Genomic DNA, 18,376 nt, shown 5'->3' with positions numbered 1-18,376 from the left:
TTACACTGAAAATGGTACAGCGCCCTAGCCGGTTTCTCTGCGAAATAAATTTAGCATAGGATGGCACTAAACTCCTATATACATAATCATTTTGTTTTATTGGTTTTCCATCAGAGTGAATTGATATATATTAGAACGATTTTACGTCACCTCTGTCAAATTTGGTTTGAAGACAACCCAATTCCGGCTGTACCATCTTCAGTGTAATTTTACTTCTAACACTGAAGACGAAACATTGACAGAACCGTTCTCTAAACAAAATTTCCAAGGGGATGGCGGAAAACCATTCTAAGTCTGTTGTCTTTCTATTTATCCGCGCGAGCCTATACATTTCGGATATTTTGCTCATCAAACCGCTGTAAATGCTCCGTAAACGATTCTCATTTCCGGTCTTGAGAGGTTCTTAAACTTTGTTCTTCAAGCCACTGCAAACCTTGGACGTTCGCAAATTTTCTTCAGCAAGCCATCTGATGGAGAGTCTCCAACATGACGTATGTATTTATTTATTTTTTCCCCCTTATACTTCACAAACGTGAGAGCGAATTGACATTTAACGCCATTTACAAAAGTTATAGCGGTTTCCAGTACAGTAATTAAATTCCAGTACAGTAATTACTAAACCATAAATCTAAGAGGCTTTACCGCATCGCTTAGTCGATTCAGAGCCATTTAGAGACGACAATTGTGTGTTCCATCCTTTATTAGCACAAAACTGGTTTTATGTTTCATCCTTTGGTAGCACAAAACTAACAAAAACCCGAAACGATACGACGACTCAGATAAATTGCTGGTTAAAAAGTGACCATAACATATGGGGATAAACTTTTTTCTCTGAAAGCAGTTGGCCAGCCGCTTGTCGGATTTGCATCTCCGATATGGTCGCCGATGCTGCAGGCCTGTCCAAACACCGCACTCAGAACAACCACGGCATGTCTTTTTAAGTCGCTAGAACATCATATACACAGTTAGGCGGGAATACCAACCATTAAGGAGAGAAACGTAGTGCTTGTATATAAAACAGATTCTGTTAAATACTCAGAAATATGTGCATCTTAAGTGCCATCTGATTGATGCGGTCCCGCCTTCCTTGGACACCAGGGGCCACCTTCGCAAGCACTGCGAAGAAATCCGGCAAGCAATTATTCATCTAATGGAACCAAAAGAATCACCAAAAAGAATCAACAACGAGTCGGCAAAGTCCTATGCCAATGTCCATTACGCGAAACTTGCAGTTGAGGAAAACAGACTTCGTAGGGAGACGTGCGTCATCTTGGCTTAGCTTCGATCTGGATAATGTAATAGTTTAAACTTTTATTTATCTCTCCACTTGACATCAACCATCTTTCAATAGCAATGTGGAACCAACGCCTCTAACAGCCATGTCTCTTTGGTCCAACCCTTTTGAAACTGCAATTTTTTTTTTGGTTTTCGGTTAAGTATATGGAGAAAAACTTGTAAGTGCTCGCACCTATTGGATGGGGCGAAGCACTGCTATAAAAATAGAAGAATATCTCTATATTCTAGTCTAAACAGGGTGCAACAAAGTAGTGCCCTATCCCGTCTCCTCTTTAGTATATACACATCAGAGTTTCCTTCCCCACCATAAGTAGTCAGCATTGTTTTCTATGCATATGACTGCATACGACCGGCCTTACCAAAGAATTGGTAAATTCCTTTGCTCAGTGATCATTGTTATCAGGGTTGAATATCTCATTCTTGTAGAAGAGGCCAGCAGACTTCGCAGGGAGTACTTCAATTAAGACTAAACTTTTACTATTCCTGGTAAATTTAGCTGGTGTTAAGGACTTATAACGGTTGGCCCTGTTCGTTCAGAATTCCCAAGCAGTTATAGGTTAATTTCAATCATGTTTTAGTAGAATATTTGCTGAGTTGAATTGTGCGTTGGGATAAGAAAGCATTGGTTGGAGAGCTAATTTTGTTCTTATCATTACAAAAAAGGGCCATTTGCGATATATAATTTGTACGTGTAATTAGTTAATGAATTACTTGCTTGCTTGTAAACAAAACATTTATTAACAAGAATATTGGTCAGGTCAAACTGGATATTTATTTAGTATACGGCGCAAAAAAGTGCTGGTCAATAACTTTGGGTGGTGAAACGAAACAAAAAAGGTAAAAGATTTAAATTTTTTAAAATATTTATCAAGATCCGATGATAAGCTTTCAAATGATTAAATGATGAATTTATTATGTATAGATTAGATGAATTTTTAAACATTTTTCAACAAGAGTAAAATTAGTTGTTAGGTGACTGTGGTACTGAAAGGATTCTACAATGAGGTGGATACAAGAATTTGGAATTTTTGTGGCAATCACATTATTGAGTGCAACAATCTTTGCTTCAGCAACGCAGCAGTTGGAGATTGCAAATATGTTTGAACGCACTTTCAAAATGCTACATGATGAGCCGCCACCACGTGAATCGGGGCAGAGAGATAACAGTCGCGCCACTCCAAAATTCTTATGGATTGAGCAAAAATTGGACAATTTTAATGTATCAGATACGCGTACTTGGCAAATGGTAAAAAGTTATTTAAAACAAGTAAGGAAGGCTAAGTTCGTGTGTAACCGAACATTACATACTCAGTTGAGAGCTATGGAGACAAAACAAGGAAAATCACCATGTAGGAAAATGAACCTAGGGTAACCCTGGAATGTGGTTGTATGACATGTGTATCAAATGGAAGGTATTAAAGAGTATTTTAAGAGAGAGTAGGCCATAGTTCTATGGATGGACGCCATTTAGGGATATCGCCATAAAGGTGGACCAGGGCTGACTCTAGAATGTGTTTGTACGATATGGGTATCAAATGAAAGGTGATAATGAGTATTTTAAAAGGGAATGGGCTTTAGTTCTATAGGTGAACGCCTTTTCGAGAAATCCCCATAAAGGTGGACCAGGGGTGACTCTAGAATATGTTTGTACGATATGGGTATCAAATGAAAGCTGTTAATGAGTATTTTGAAAAGGAGTGATCCTTAGTTCCCTAGGTGGACGCCGTTTCGAGAGATCGCCATAAAGGTGGACCAGGGGTGTCTCTAGTTGTACGATATGGGAATCAAATGAAAGGTGTTACTGAGCGTTTTAAGAGGGAGTGGGCATTAGGTCTATAGGTGGACGCCTTTTCGAAATGTCGCCATTAGGGTGGGCCAGGGGTGACTCTAGAATGTGTTTGTACGATATGGGTATCAAACGAAAGGTGTTACTGAGCATTTTAAGAGGGAGTGGGCATTAGGTCCATAGGTGGACGCCTTTTCGAGATATCGCCATTAGGGTGGGCCAGGGGTGACTCTGGAATGTGTTTGTACGATATGGGTATCAAATGAAAGGTGGTAATGAGTATTTTAAAAGGGAGCAATCCTTAGTTCTATAGGTGGACGCCTTTTCGAGATATCGCCATAAAGGTGGATCAAGGGTGACTCTAGAATGTTTGTACGATATGGGTATCAAACGAAAGGTGTTACTGAGCATTTTAAGAGGGAGTGGGCACTAGGTCTATAGGTGGACGCCTTTTCGAGATATCGCCATTAGGGTGGGCCAGGGTCACTCTAGAATGTTTGTACGATATGGGTATCAAACGAAAGGTGTTACTGAGCATTTTAAGAGAAAGTGGGCATTAGGTCTTTAGGTGGGCGCCTTTTCGAGATATCTCCATTAGGGTGGGCCAGGGTGACTCTAGAATGTGTTTGTACGATATGGGTATCAAATGAAAGGTGGTAATGAGTATTTTAAAAGGGAGTAATCCTCAGTTCTTTAGGTGGACGCCTTTTCGAGATATCGCCATAAAGGTTGACCAAGGGTGACTCTAGAATGTTTGTACGATATGGGTATCAAACGAAAGGTGTTACTGAGCATTTTAAGAGGGAGTGGGCATTAGGTCCATAGGTGGACGCCTTTTCGAGATATCGCCATTAGGGTGGGCCAGGGGTGACTCTGGAATGTGTTTGTACGATATGGGTATCAAATGAAAGGTGGTAATGAGTATTTTAAAAGGGAGCAATCCTTAGTTCTATAGGTGGACGCCTTTTCGAGATATCGCCATAAAGGTGGATCAAGGGTGACTCTAGAATGTTTGTACGATATGTGTATCAAACGAAAGGTGTTACTGAGCATTTTAAGAGGGAGTGGGCACTAGGTCTATAGGTGGACGCCTTTTCGAGATATCGCCATTAGGGTGGGCCAGGGTGACTCTAGAATGTTTGTACGATATGGGTATCAAACGAAAGGTGTTACTGAGCATTTTAAGAGAAAGTGGGCATCAGGTCTTTAGGTGGGCGCCTTTTCGAGATATCTCCATTAGGGTGGGCCAGGGTGACTCTAGAATGTGTTTGTACGATATGGGTATCAAATGAAAGGTGGTAATGAGTATTTTAAAAGGGAGTAATCCTCAGTTCTTTAGGTGGACGCCTTTTCGAGATATCGCCATAAAGGTTGACCAAGGGTGACTCTAGAATGTTTGTACGATATGGGTATCAAACGAAAGGTGTTACTGAGCATTTTAAGAGGGAGTGGGCATTAGGTCTATAGGTGGACGCCTTTTCGAGATATCGCCATTAGGGTGGGCCAGGGGTGACTCTAGAATGTTTGTACGATATGGGTATCAAACGAAAGGTGTTACTGAGCATTTTAAGAGGGAGTGGGCATTAGGTCTATAGGTGGACGCCTTTTCGAGATATCGCCATTAGGGTGGGCCAGGGGTGACTCTAGAATGTTTGTACGATATGGGTATCAAAGGAAAGGTGTTACTGAGCATTTTAAGAGGGAGTGGAGATTAGGTCTATAGATGGACGCCTTTTCGAGATATCGCCATTAGGGTGGGCCAGGGGTGACTCTAGAATGTTTTTACGATATGGGTATCAAACGAAAGGTGTTACTGAGCATTTTAAAAGGGAGTGGGCATTAGGTCTATAGGTGCACGCCTTTTCGAGATATCGCCATTAGGGTGGGCCAGGGTTGACTCTAGAATGTGTTTGTACGATATGGATATCAAATTAAAGGTATTAATGAGGGTTTTAAAAGCGAGTGGCCCTTAGATGTATATGTGAAGGCGTTCTCGCGATATCGACCAAATGTGGATCAGGTGATCCAGAAAATCATCTGTCGGGTACTGCTAATTTATTTATATATTCAATAACACTAACAGTATTCCTGCCAAGATTCCAAGGGCTGTTGATTTCGCCTTGTAGAACTTTTTCATTTTCTTCTACTTAATATGGTAGGTGTCACACCCATTTTACAAAGTTTTTTCCACAGTTATATTTTGCGTCAATAAACCAATCCAGTTACCATGTTTCATCCCTTTTTTCGTATTTGGTATAGAATTATGGCATTTTTTTAATTTTTCGTAATTTTCGATATCGATAAAGTGGGCGTGGTTATGGTCGGATTTCGGCCATTTTTTATACCAAGATAAAGTGAGCTCAGATAAGTACGTGGGCTAAGTTTAGTAAAGATATATCGGTTTTTGCTCAAGTTATTGTGTTAACGGCCGAGCGGAAGGACAGACGGTGGACTGTGTATAAAAACTGGGCGTGGCTTCCACCGATTTCGCCCATTTTCACAGAGAACAGTTAACGTCATAGAATCTATGCTCCTACCAAATTTCAAAAGGATTGGTAAATTTTTGTTCGACTTATGGCATTAAAAGTATTCTAGACACACTAAATGAAAATGGGCGGAGCCACGCCCATTTTGAAATTTTCTTTTATTTTTGTATTTTGTTGCATCATATCATTACTGGAGTTGAATTTTGACTTAATTTACTTATATACAGTAAAGATATTAAATTTTTTGTTAAAATTTGAATTTAAAAAAATTTTTTTTTAAAAAGTGGGCGTGTTCTTCATCCAATTTGGCTAATTTTTATTCAGCACATATATAGTAATAGTAGTAACGTTCCTGCCAAATTTCATCATGATATCTTCAACGACTGCCAAATTACAGCTTGCAAAACTTTTAAATTACCTTCTTGTTAAAGTGGGCGGTGCCACGCCCATTGTCCAAAATCTTACTAATTTTCTATTCTGCGTCATAACGTCAACCCATCTACCAAGTTTCATCGCTTTAACCGCCTTTGGCAATGAATTATCGCATTTTTTCGGTTTTTCGAAATTTTCGATATCGAAAAAGTGGGCGTGGTTATAGTCCGATATCGTTCATTTTAAATAGCGATCTGAGATGAGTGCTCAGGAACCTACATACCAAATTTCATCAAGATACCTCAAAATTTACTCAAGTTATCGTGTTAACGGACGGACGGACGGACGGACGGACGGACATGGCTCAATCAAATTTTTTTTTGATCCTGATTATTTTGATATATGGAAGTCCATATCTATCTCGATTCCTTTATACCTGTACAACCAACCGTTATCCAATCAAACTTAATATACTCTGTGAGCTCTGCTCAACTGAGTATAAAAATAGCAGTTGCAGTATTTCTCAAATTTCGTAAACTGCTTCATTTTTTATTTTCGAACAAAATAAAAAAACTTCTATAAATTGTGTATCTGAAACTATGCTAATCAGTCTCAACAACGATTTCCAAAAAATTTGAAAACTGAAGAAAATTTTAGGAAAATTTCGAGCTTTTCCTTTGGAGCTCTCTGTAAATTTATATCCAGCTATACGTGTACACAGGGTATATTAACTTTGATTGGATAACGGTTGGTTGTACAGGTATAAAGGAATCGAGATAGATATAGACTTCCATATATCAAAATCATCAGTATCGAAAAAAAATTTGATTGAGCCATGTCCGTCCGTCCGTCCGTCTGTCCGTTAACACGATAACCTGAGTAAATATTGAGATATCTTCACCAAATTTGGTACACGAGCTTACCTGGATCTATAATAGATTGGTATTGAAAATGAGCGAAATCGGATGATAACCACGCCCACTTTTTATATATATAACATTTTGGAAAACACAAAAAACCTGATTATTTAGTAAATAATACACCTAGAATGTTGAAATTTGACATGTGGACTGATATTGGACTCTTGATAAAAATTTAAAAAAATTGTTTAAAATGGGTGTGGCACAGGCCACTTGTGATAAAATCAATTTTACAAATATTATTAATAATAAATCAAAAATCGTTAAATCCATCGTAACAAAATTCGGCAGAGAGGTTGCCTTTACTATAGGGAATGCTTTGAAGAAAAATTAACGAAATCGGTTAAGGACCACGCCCACTTTTATATAAAAGATTTTTAAAAATGTCGTGGACGAATAATATAAGCTATATCTTTGCAAAAAAGAGCTTTATATCAATGTTATTTCATTTCCCAAGTGGATTTATAACAATAAATAGAAAAAACTTCAAATTTAAAAAAATGGGCGTGGCAACGCCCCTTTCATGACTAAGCAATTTTCTATGCTTCGGGAGCCATAACTCGAAGAAAAATTAGTTCATAATAGAACCAAATGTATATGCATTATTGCGCAGCCTTGCAACACTATTAAGCACACAAAACAAACAACAACAGCATTTCAAGTGTACAGCTGGGTGTATTTAATGTTCGGTTTCATACGAACTTATTCTTCCTTACTTGTTTAGTATGCAGTTTCGTAGCCCAATCAATTTTAGCCTAACAACGTACAAGTAAAAGGTCTCTCCAAATTCGCATCGGTTTATAACTTTTTTTCGGAAACACTCAGATTTTCGTAAATGTATAGTGTGAATTTTGTTTTTAATTAAGGAAAAAAGTAGTCAAAAATTAATGCTTATTTTTAATTTTTTAGACTTAAATTGGTTGAACAGAAAACTCCAAATGAAAATTCGGAATTTTCCAAAAATTTTCTCGAAATTGAAAATTTTTTCGAAAACGTTTTTGAGATCAAAACATCGAAAATAAAAAGTTCGAAATTTTCTCGAACTCTCGAATTTTTTCGAAAACATTTTTAGATTGGTTTGCATGTATTCAATTACAAAATTAAAAAAAATTGTTTCTTAAAATCTCGAAAAAAAATTTAAATGACGAAATTTGAAAAAAAAAATTACCACTTCAATTTTTCTGTTCGCTGCTGTTGTTTTGAGGTCGCAGGGTATGGGCATTTAGCTTAAAGCTTACATCCTACAACGTATTCTTAATTATTTTTCAAAAAATTAAATTTAAATTTTTATTTTATTTCAGCGTTACATGGCGAATAATGAATTTTATCAGGAAGGTGGACCTTTCTTCATATTCGTCAGTGGCGAATGGGAAATCTCTACGCGTTATATGACGGGTGGACATTTTTATGATATGGCTAAAGAGCACAATGGTTATCTTTTTAATACCGAACATCGTTATTATGGAAAAAGCAGGCCAACAATGTGAGGAAAACAATTAAAGTTATTACATATCAGTTTATAACCGCTCTTAACTCTAAGAAAACAAAAACAACTATTTAAATGAGAAAAATGTCTCCAAAATCCAATATTAACGCTGCAGGTCGCTCCGAGCAGTCTTTGAGAATGTTGGTATACAGCAGTGGTGCACAATGCCGGCACAACAGAATTTTATTTTAGGATAGAGAATGTTTGAGTATAGAATTCCGCATGAGACGTTTACTGGATGAAGTATAGGCTAAAACTGGCTTGCTTTTTTTTTCTTTAAAACTGCTTGCTTTACTGAATCTGTCGCTACGCTCAAACGACATGCAGGTTAACGCTAAATATTTTTCCGAAGCTCTCGAGTGCACCACTGATATACACCTACACTAGAGCGAAAGTACTCAAACCAATTCAGTGCGCTCAAACCAACTATTCTCACGCTCGCTTCGTAGCCTGCCTGGTACTGATCTTACATTCAATTTTATGGTACGTAGGCAGAACGCAACGATTCGCGAAATGACAAGATTGCATGGGGATTCAGGGGGTTGATGAGCGCACTACAAAGCTTTATAGCTTCAGAGCTTCCGCAACCCAGTTGTCAACCACACCTACGCTAGGGGAATCCTGCTACAAATATGAATTTATCATAAACATATTTAGCAGGCGAGGTTCTGGCGGCCCCAAGTTCCTTATGGAACTAGGGGGTGGGGCGTTCCCGAGATGGTCGTGGGGCATTCCCGAGATGGTCGTGCTAGTAATGGTGCCTGTTACCGGAACGTAACAAATCGAAATGCGGCAAAGGAACATCAACATCGATAACATTCCCGAAAACCTTCGAGGAGTGTCTTTATCGTTAATACAACAACACCAACAAGATTGCATGTGTGAAAATGTCCGCGTTTTGCTCTGAATGGATCAAACTATCCATCAGAAGTAATTCAGTCCAAATTCTATGAATTTTTATACAAATTTCTTACTTTTCACAGAGATTTTTTTAGAGTTTTATTGAGTATGCGATTTCAGGTTTCAGTTACCAGAGAACCCGCGTATTTTACCATCGAATGTTATGTATAGAAGCCCTGTATTTCGTTGAGATGAAAGGGAAAGAAAAGGGATAGAGAAATAAAGATGTGTTGACAAGAAAGGGAGGCAGAGTAAGAAGAGGTAACGGATGTGCAATTTTGGAACAGTGGGTGGTCCCACACCCTTTCAGAAAAAAAGTTTACAAGTAAATATCCAATACTTGGTACAGTGGTGATATATATGAGGAAGATGAGTAGAAGTGAAACGAGGAAGAGAAAGAGGGAAATGGAGAACAGAAGGAAGAGATGCAGTAGCGATGAAAGACGCGGTGGGAAATAGAGAAAAGAGGGAAGTTAGATAGAAAGGAAATAAGAGGAATGGGAGAGAAGAGATAAAGGAATAGAGAAAAGTATGGTTTGGAAAAGGGGTGGTAAGATAAAAGAAAGTGAGGGAGAATAAGTGAGGAAGATGTAGAGCAAAAAGATGAGGAAGCAAGGACAATGAAAGAAAGGAAGGGTTAGAAGAAATCGAATGGAATATTATGGGCACAAAGATATAGCCGGGGGAATGGAAAGTGGAATGAGAGTAGGTGTAGGAAAACGAGAGAGAGAGAGAGTGAGAGGCATACGAAGAGCAGAAAGCAGAATAAGGGGAAAGGGTATTGAAAAAGACGGAGGAGTGAAAGAGGAATCGAAAATGAAAAGAGTGAGGTTACGGGAAAGGCATGGATAAGAGAAGAGAGGGGACAGGAAGCCGGAAAGCGAGAGGGAGGAGGATAAAAGCAAATCCGAAACATATGGTGGGAGAAGGGAAGGAGAAGGACAAGTAGAAGGGAAAAGCAGTGGAAAAGAATGGAAAAGTTAAATTTACTTAAACGAGATAAAGAAAAAACGGGAATGAAGGAAGAGAACAAAATGAAGAGCAAAGGAAAACAGAAATACTGTGGAGGAGAACGAGTCAGAGTCCTAGGAAAGGGAGATGAAGAAGAATAATAAAAAGCAAAAAGAAGAGAAAGGGGAACGGTGGGAGGAGAGCAAGACCATAGCTACAACCACAGGGAGATTCAGATGCGCAATTACTCAGATTACTTTGGAATTATTTTTGTCAGCAGACAAAACTGCTGCGAATCAGGGGAGGATTTGCGAAACCTTACGGAAAATATTTTTTCAAGATGTTGACATAGAGACACTTTCAAAATTTCAAACTACAATGAGCTTGAAACAAAATTTAGACTTTGTTTAAGTAACTAAATACTATCGAAACATCTTCTTCGATCAGTAAAAATACCAATGACGCCAGTTTGAAACCAGTTTTTTTTTTATTAAAGATAATTATTTCCCAGAAGTATGGAAAAACATATCTTCATTTTAAAGAAAATCACGTTCTTTTATTCAAGAAAAAATTTTGATGTCTAATTTTCCTCCTTTTAACAGCTTCAATTTTCTTCCGTTTTAGAATTATTTTTTTTTGTATGAAGAATGCTTAACCGTTTACAAATTCATTCAAAATTCTTTTTCAGCAATATGGACAATGAAAACATCCAATACTTGGGTGTACGTCAAGCTTTAGCTGATTTGGCGCACTTCATTGAGGAAATGCATGCGACCATTCCCGGAGCCTCACAGTCGAAAGTCATTATCGCGGGTCGTTCATATTCAGCTTCAATGGTGACATGGTTCAAAAAATTATATCCGCAATTAGCTAACGGGGTTTGGGCGTCGAGTGCACCACTTAATGCTAAAGTAAATTTCATTGGTAGGTTGTCGAAAATGTCCAAATAAGTTCATATGAAATCAATAGCTTCACAATTTGTTCACTTCTCTACAGAGTATAAAGAAATTACAGGAGAATCCATTCGTTTAGTGGGCGGCGAAGAGTGTTATAAACGAATTGAAAATGGCATAGCTCAAATGGAAGCTCTTTTTGAGAACAAAGAAGGTGCAAAAGTAAAAGCTATGCTCCAAATGTGCGATGCTTTCGATGAATCAAACGATTTGGATTTATGGACATTGTTTAGCGAGATTTCCGATATTTTTGCGGGTATTGTACAAACACACGAGTAAGTAAAACAAGTAAGGAAGTCTAAGTTCGAGTAACCGAACATTACATACCCAGCTGTACACTTGAAATGCTATTGTTGTTTGTTTTGTGTGCTTAATAGTGTTACAAGGCTGCGCAATAATCTTGATGTCGGGTGCTGCCTTTGAATTCTGTACGTAGTAAGGTCGTTTAGTATATCTCCCATTTTTATACCTTTCATGAAAATGAAATGGTATCTTAATTTCGTCACGAAACCCAAAATTGTAAGTCCTTAAAGGAAAATAGATAGACCCACCATTAAGTATACCGAAATAATCAGGATGAAGAGCTGAGTTGATTTATCCATGTCCGTCTGTCTGTTTGTATGCAAACTAGTCCCTTTATTTTTAAGATATCTTGATAAAATTTGGTGAGCGGGTGTATTTAGGTGTCCGATTAGACATTTGTCGGAACCGGCCGGATCGAACCACTATAGCATATATCTTCCATACAACCGATTTTTCAGAAAAAGAGGATTTTTGTCATATCTTACTCAATTTAACAGATTGAAGCTTGAAACTTCACCATATAATTTCGTATATTGCACATATTGTTGCCTGAAAAAATTGATGAGATCGGTCGTATATATAGTATATATCCCCCACAACCGATTGTTCAGATAAGAAACTTTTCGTAATTACTGCCCTATTTTAAGAGCTAGAGGCTTCAAATTTCAACGAATGCTTACGTATATAGCATATATTGTTGTCTGAAAAAATCAAAAAGGTCGGTGGTATATATAGTATATATATGGTGGTATATATAGTACATATATATATATATATATATTTTCGCAACTTTTGCCCCATTTTAACAGCTAGAAGCTTCAAATTTCACCGAATGCTTACGTATATAGCATATATTGTTGTCTGAGAAAATCATTGAGATCGGTGGTATATATAGTATATATCTCATACAACCGATTGTTCATATAAGAAATTTTGCGCAATTTCTGCCCCATTTTAACAGCTAGAAGCTTCAAATTTCACCAAATGCTTACGTATATAGCATATATTGTTGTCTGAAAAAATCATAGAGATCGGTGGTATATATATTATATACCCCATATAAACTGTAATTTTTGCCCCTTTTTTACGGCTAGAAGCTTCAAAATTCATCAAATTTCATCAAATAGTTACGTTTACGTCATATATTGTTGAAATACGTCATTCGTAGTCATAGTTTTTACACGCAGACCACAAAAAACCTGAAACTTTGCATCCTCACACAAAGTACCTACCTGTTTTTTATTTTATATTTATCTTAAAAATCGTTTAGGTATGTAGATCTGTTCACTATATATTTCTTATCTTATACATCCGATTATTCGGAGATTACGAACGGGATAAGATTATTGTTCAGCCCCATTCATGAAAGGTATGAAGTCTTCGGCACGTCCGAAGACAGTCCCGTTCTTACTTGTTTTGGTTATCTTCATCTAATTCCATCGCTACAGCTTTGTTGTCTTTGTCCGATGTGAGTATTCGTATATTCGGACTTTCCTCAAGAAATTTTCGTGTTTGCTGCACTGTATCTATTATTGCACAGTCTAATTTAATTCTATTTAAGGTTTTTTGTATGCTACAAATTATTTTGGAACAATTTTTCTAGGATTTTGGAACATGCCACTATAGGTAAGTGGCAAACAATGGGGAAACCATGTTTGTATGTAGGGAAAACATTTGAGCAACACTACTACGCAGCTTTCCGAATTTCGAAATGAGCAGGGTTATGAGGTCTGGTTTGTATCTTTGAATTTCAAATTAGAGCACTTACATAATTGGTCCTATAGATGGTGTGCTTTTGTGCACGAAAGTAAATTTCGATATTTGGAGAGATTGTTCGAATTTGCAAGAAACTGTTTTATTAATTATAAAAAATTGAGAAATATTTGTTAAAAAAAATAGGCCTATGCAATACGGCTGATCCATACGAATGAATTCATATAACTTTTATATGATTTTACGTATGCTAAGTATGCCTGGCAATTGATTGTATGGCAATTGATTGTATGGAAATTTTGTTAGCGTGTTAATATATGTGACCCGACCTATGAAAGGGTGGCTTATGACTCAAAAAAGAAATTGCGAGAAACAGCTGTTAAAGATAAACAAGTCATTTCTTCAGTTTCTTAGTAGTTTTCTTTTTTTTAGTCATAAGCCACCTTTTCATAGGCCGTGTCTCATATAGATACAATGGTTCTATTCTGAACTAATTTTTCTTCGAGTTATAGCTCCCGAAACATAGAAAATTGCTTAGTCATAAAAGAAGCGGTGCCACGCCCATTTTTTAAAATTTCAAGTTTTTCCTATTTATTGTTATAAATCCACTTGGGAAATGAAATATCATTGATATAAAGCTCTTTTTTGCAAATATATAGCTTATTTTATTCATCCACGACCCTTTTAAAATCTTTTATATAAAAGTGGGCGTGGTCCTTAACCGATTTGTTAATTTTTCTTCAAAGCATTCCTTACAGTAAAAGCAACCTCTCTGCCGAATTTTGTTACGATAGGTTTAACGATTTTTGATTTATGATTAATAATATTTGTAAAATTGATTTTATCACAAGTGGGCGGTGCCACGCCCATTTTAAACAATTTTTTTAAATTTTTATCAAGAGTCCAATATCAGTCCACATGTCAAATTTCAACATTCTACGTGTATTATTTACTAAAAAAAATCAGGTTTTTTGTGTTTTCCAAAATGTTATATATATAAAAAGTGGGCGTGGTTATCATCCGATTTCGCTCATTTTCAATACCAATCTATTCTAGATCCAGGTAAGCTCGTGTACCAAATTTTGTTAAGATATCTCAATATTTACTCAAGTTATCGTGTTAACGGACAGACGGACGGACATGGGTCAATCAAACTTTTTTTCGATTCTGATGGTTTTAATATATGGAAGTCTATATATATCTCGATTCCTTTATACCTGTACAACCAACCGTTATCCAATCAAACTTATAATACCCTGTGTACAAATACAGCTGGGTATAAAAATTAATTGGGTTGAGAAATTTTGATGTGGTTGTCTGCTTATCTGAAAAGCGGGTTATTTGCTTATTTGTTATGAGGTTGTACTTTTTACGCAGCTTTGAAGCCATATAGGGTGTGCGCGAGTCGCCTAATAATAACAGCAGTATTGCATAAGTGCTACTTAATTGATGGAATGTTGCTGATACTTAAGCTGATAATGTGCTGCAATAGCGCAGTGAAATTTTTTCTTGCGTTTGATTTGCTAGTGATGATTAAATCATTGTCAACATTTCATTCAACGAACGCGCGACGTTGCGACAGCTGTTCAAACTTTGCCGAAGAACGTGATACTCTGTCATAAAAAGTAACACTGCTGTATCAAATGCAGCTCGAATATAACCATGCAATAACGACATTCGCGTGGGCCTGCTTACCAGGTTCAGTTTACAAAAACCAAATATTTTAGGGAGAATAAAGTTCAGCCTTGATAAGCAAGCGTACGAGAACACCCTATCAACTTTTAAATCAATTTTCTTAAATTTTGAGTCTAAACAGGTCGTGCAACAATGGAAGGCAACACAATTATTGTAGCCGGCTGTATAGTTAAGCATGAAGTTCTGCAGTGAGCAGCGCTTTATAGTATGTAAAATCGCCGCTGGACTCCTAGTTCGCAGTGCACTTTTATTAAGCGAAGGTCAGTTCACCAGGAGCATATCTCTTAAAGAGCATATTAGAGGTGACTAGCCAAACTTTCCGGTTCCCAAATTCCTATTTGAGCAGGATATTCGCATAACAGTTTCGCTAGGCATTGCTATGCTCCTAGGCTCAGGTGGCATTTATTCTTATATATTCAAGGAAACGAGCTCTTAACCCTCAACTACGCCACTATTGAGCAACTGAATAGTTTCATATCCACCTCAGCCATAATCGAATCATCCTACGCTTGAAATACACAACAATCGTGAGCCAACTTTATTTTGCGGTTTGTTTTGGGAAAAATTTAACGTAGCCATTCAGCTTTCAATTAGTGGCCGCCGTGATGTGGTAGCAGCATGTTCGTTTCCCCTCCGAAAGTCATGGGTTCAAGTTTCGGGAAAAACAACATCAAATCCTTCAGAAAAATTCAGAAAAACGTTTTTTCATTTAAAAACAAATTTTCTGTGCAGTGTCGCCCCTCGGCAATAGTGTGGCAAACACTCCAAGTGTGTTTCTGCCATGAAGAACTTCTCAGCGAAAATTCATCTGCTTGCTGATGCTGTTCGGAGTTGGCATATACATATACATATGTCCGATCGCCCCACTTTGTAGGAAACTTTAAAAAGCAGTAACACGCAAATTGGAAGAGAAGGTCGGTATAGTAATTAATATTTTGACAGCAATTGTTGCGCCGAAACCTGTATTAACTTAGTTGGAAACCAATTTTTTGAAGTCGTGCTTTATTTGACTCTGTAAATTTACTTCAGCATGAGAATAGGAAGGAAAGAATAAGTGTGTGAGATTTTATGTTTCTCACCAGCGGTCAATCAGAAATTCGCCAGGACCTCTACAGGAAGTCCCTGCGCGATGCGCTCATCCTCCTAGATAGGATCCGAAAGACTACGATGAAAAAAATACCTTTTGAAACACATTAGACATGTGCTTTGTAGGACGCCTTAAATTAGTGTCTTCGTAATCCCAAATATCTCGCAGATTATTCGCAAAGTTTCTGTACGAACTTCCCTTTTCACCTACAAGGACTCATAAAACCATCCGAAGATAGCCAATTTCAGAGTTTATAATTCATATTTGATTTTCATCCTAAATTTCTTACTCCAGAGCTGGACAAATCGAAGGAGTTTGTGGCAGAATCATGAATGGGCGTGATGATATCAGCGGTCTAGCTTCATATTTACTAGAGAAATTCGCCAGCAAAGGTTGCAATGATCTTAGCTATAAAGCTGTTTTAGCAAAGCTAATAGATTCGACTTTTTCCGATAGCATAAGTAATACAGACAAAATTCTAGCTAAAGTTTTTATATTGAAACATACAAATATGTATTTATTTATTGATTTTCAGTGCGACAATGGACTTATCAAACTTGCAATGAGTTCGGTTGGTATCAAACTTCCGGTTCTAAAAATCAACCTTTTGGTACAAAATTTCCAGTGACGCTCTATACGCAAATGTGCAGCGACATCTTTGGTGATAAGTTTATCCCCACCTTCATAAATAATCAAATAAACGCTACCAATGAGCTTTTCGGTGGACTTGAACCCAATGTAGAAAATGTTTACTTCTCACATGGTCAATTGGATCCCTGGAGAGCTTTGGGTATACAGGATGGGCCACAAGCAACAGTTATACCACGTAAATATTGGAAATTAGTTATATTCCAGATTTGTAAATGTTTTAAAAAAATTGTGATTTCATAATTTTACAGTACACGCCCACTGCAAAGATTTCGATTCTATCAGCAATAACGATACGGCGCCATTACGTACAGCGAAGGAAAATTTAGCCGTCTTGGTGCGTAAATGGCTAAGCACTGATGAAGATGTGTGTGAAGAATATTTGTGAAATCAATAAAACCTAACACAATTTAAAAGCTAAATTATATGTTTTTTTTTTGATGTGTTAGGTAAACTTCCCGGTCAATAAAGACCTCACATAGACTGAATGTGTCCATAGTGTTACCAGAATTTGTTTGACGACCGAACGGAAGAACCGCAATCAGGTTCAAGGACTTATAAAATAACTCCGTCCTCTTGGCAAATACTAGAAATTTTCTAGGACCTAGCGTAATTGCTGCCTTGAGACCTGGCAATTCTGCTGCCCCTAATACCTGTAGCCTTGACCTTGTGCGTGCGGAACACGAACACAGAACGTGCTCAGCCGTTTCTTCCCGCAGCTCGAACTTCCTACATCTGCTGTTACTGAGAAGGCTTATAAGCATGTGACGCCAGAAGGCAGTGTTATAAACGAACGGCATTGAGCTTATGTGATTACTTACTTACTTAATTGGCGCTTAACCGTTTAAACAGTTATGGCCGTCCACCAAGGCGCGCCAGTCGCTCCTCTCTGCCAAACGGCGCCAATTGGTCACACCAAGGGACTTTAAATCGTTTTCCACCTGGTCCTTCCAACGGAGTGGGGGCCTCCCTCTACCTCTGCTTCCATAAGCGGGTTCCGATAGAAACACTTTCTTGGCCGGAGCGTCATCTTTCATTCGCATGACATGGCCTAGCCAGCGCAGCCGCTGCGTTTTAGTTCGCTGGACTACGTTGATGCCTGCGTATAGCTCGTACAGCTCATCGTTAAACCTTCTCCGGTACTCGCCATCGCCAACGCGTAGAGGTCCATAAATCTTTCGAAGAACTTTTCTCTCGAACACTCCCAGAGCCGCTTCATCTGCTGTTGTCATGGTCAATGCTTCTGCACCATATAGCAGGAGGAGGTGGAGCCGTGTGTAGAAGTCCACGAAAGTGGGGAAAGCTTCTGACCGCCATTCACCTGGGAATGGCAAGAGCGATTCTTTTGCATGCGTTTCAAGCAGCTTACTACTTCCGGTCGTTTGCGGCCAAGTATCCCCTGGGTAGCTAATCTGAGAAGGCGACAACCTGGTAGGCCACTCTGACATAATCGGATTAAGGGCTAGCCGGGGGATCTCCCGTCGGCAGCGTCTGTTCAACCCTAGGTGCGGCAGCAAGCGGGCGTCTGTCTTGGAGCAAGCGGCTCGCTATATAAACGTGCAAGTAATATTTTCACCCCCGCTGAGCGGGTTGTGCGCTAGGCTTGGGACCCGCCACGTCAAACCATACTCCAATGAAAAGCAACAACAAGCCTCGGAGCTTATGTGATTATATATATTAAATATAAGCTACCCCATCTACTTTTCTGTCTCCTGATAGAAGAGGACCGATCGACGGCATAGTTCCAGTGTCCTACATGTGAGCACTCTACAAGGTTCAA

General features: G+C 38.2%; 2 protein-coding genes across 2 annotated transcripts in view; one reads left to right on the top strand and one right to left on the bottom strand.

Annotated features, from left to right (window-relative positions):
- The window catches only part of Ino80 (chromatin-remodeling ATPase INO80), a 380,523-nt gene that overhangs the window by 314,675 nt on the left and 47,472 nt on the right, over positions 1-18,376 (bottom strand). The window lies entirely within an intron of this gene.
- On the top strand, positions 2,264-17,018 carry LOC137244943 (putative serine protease K12H4.7). Its single transcript, XM_067774768.1, has 7 exons — positions 2,264-2,542; positions 8,162-8,343; positions 10,886-11,121; positions 11,194-11,425; positions 16,243-16,409; positions 16,484-16,774; positions 16,848-17,018. Exons 1-7 carry the CDS (start codon positions 2,297-2,299, stop codon positions 16,982-16,984), a joined length of 1,491 nt encoding a protein of 496 aa, XP_067630869.1. The 5' UTR covers positions 2,264-2,296; the 3' UTR covers positions 16,985-17,018.

The sequence above is a fragment of the Eurosta solidaginis genome, chromosome 1 (genome assembly GCF_040869045.1).
Source record: "Eurosta solidaginis isolate ZX-2024a chromosome 1, ASM4086904v1, whole genome shotgun sequence".
Lineage (NCBI taxonomy): Eukaryota > Metazoa > Arthropoda > Insecta > Diptera > Tephritidae > Eurosta > Eurosta solidaginis.
This window is presented reverse-complemented; position numbering and strand designations above follow the sequence as displayed.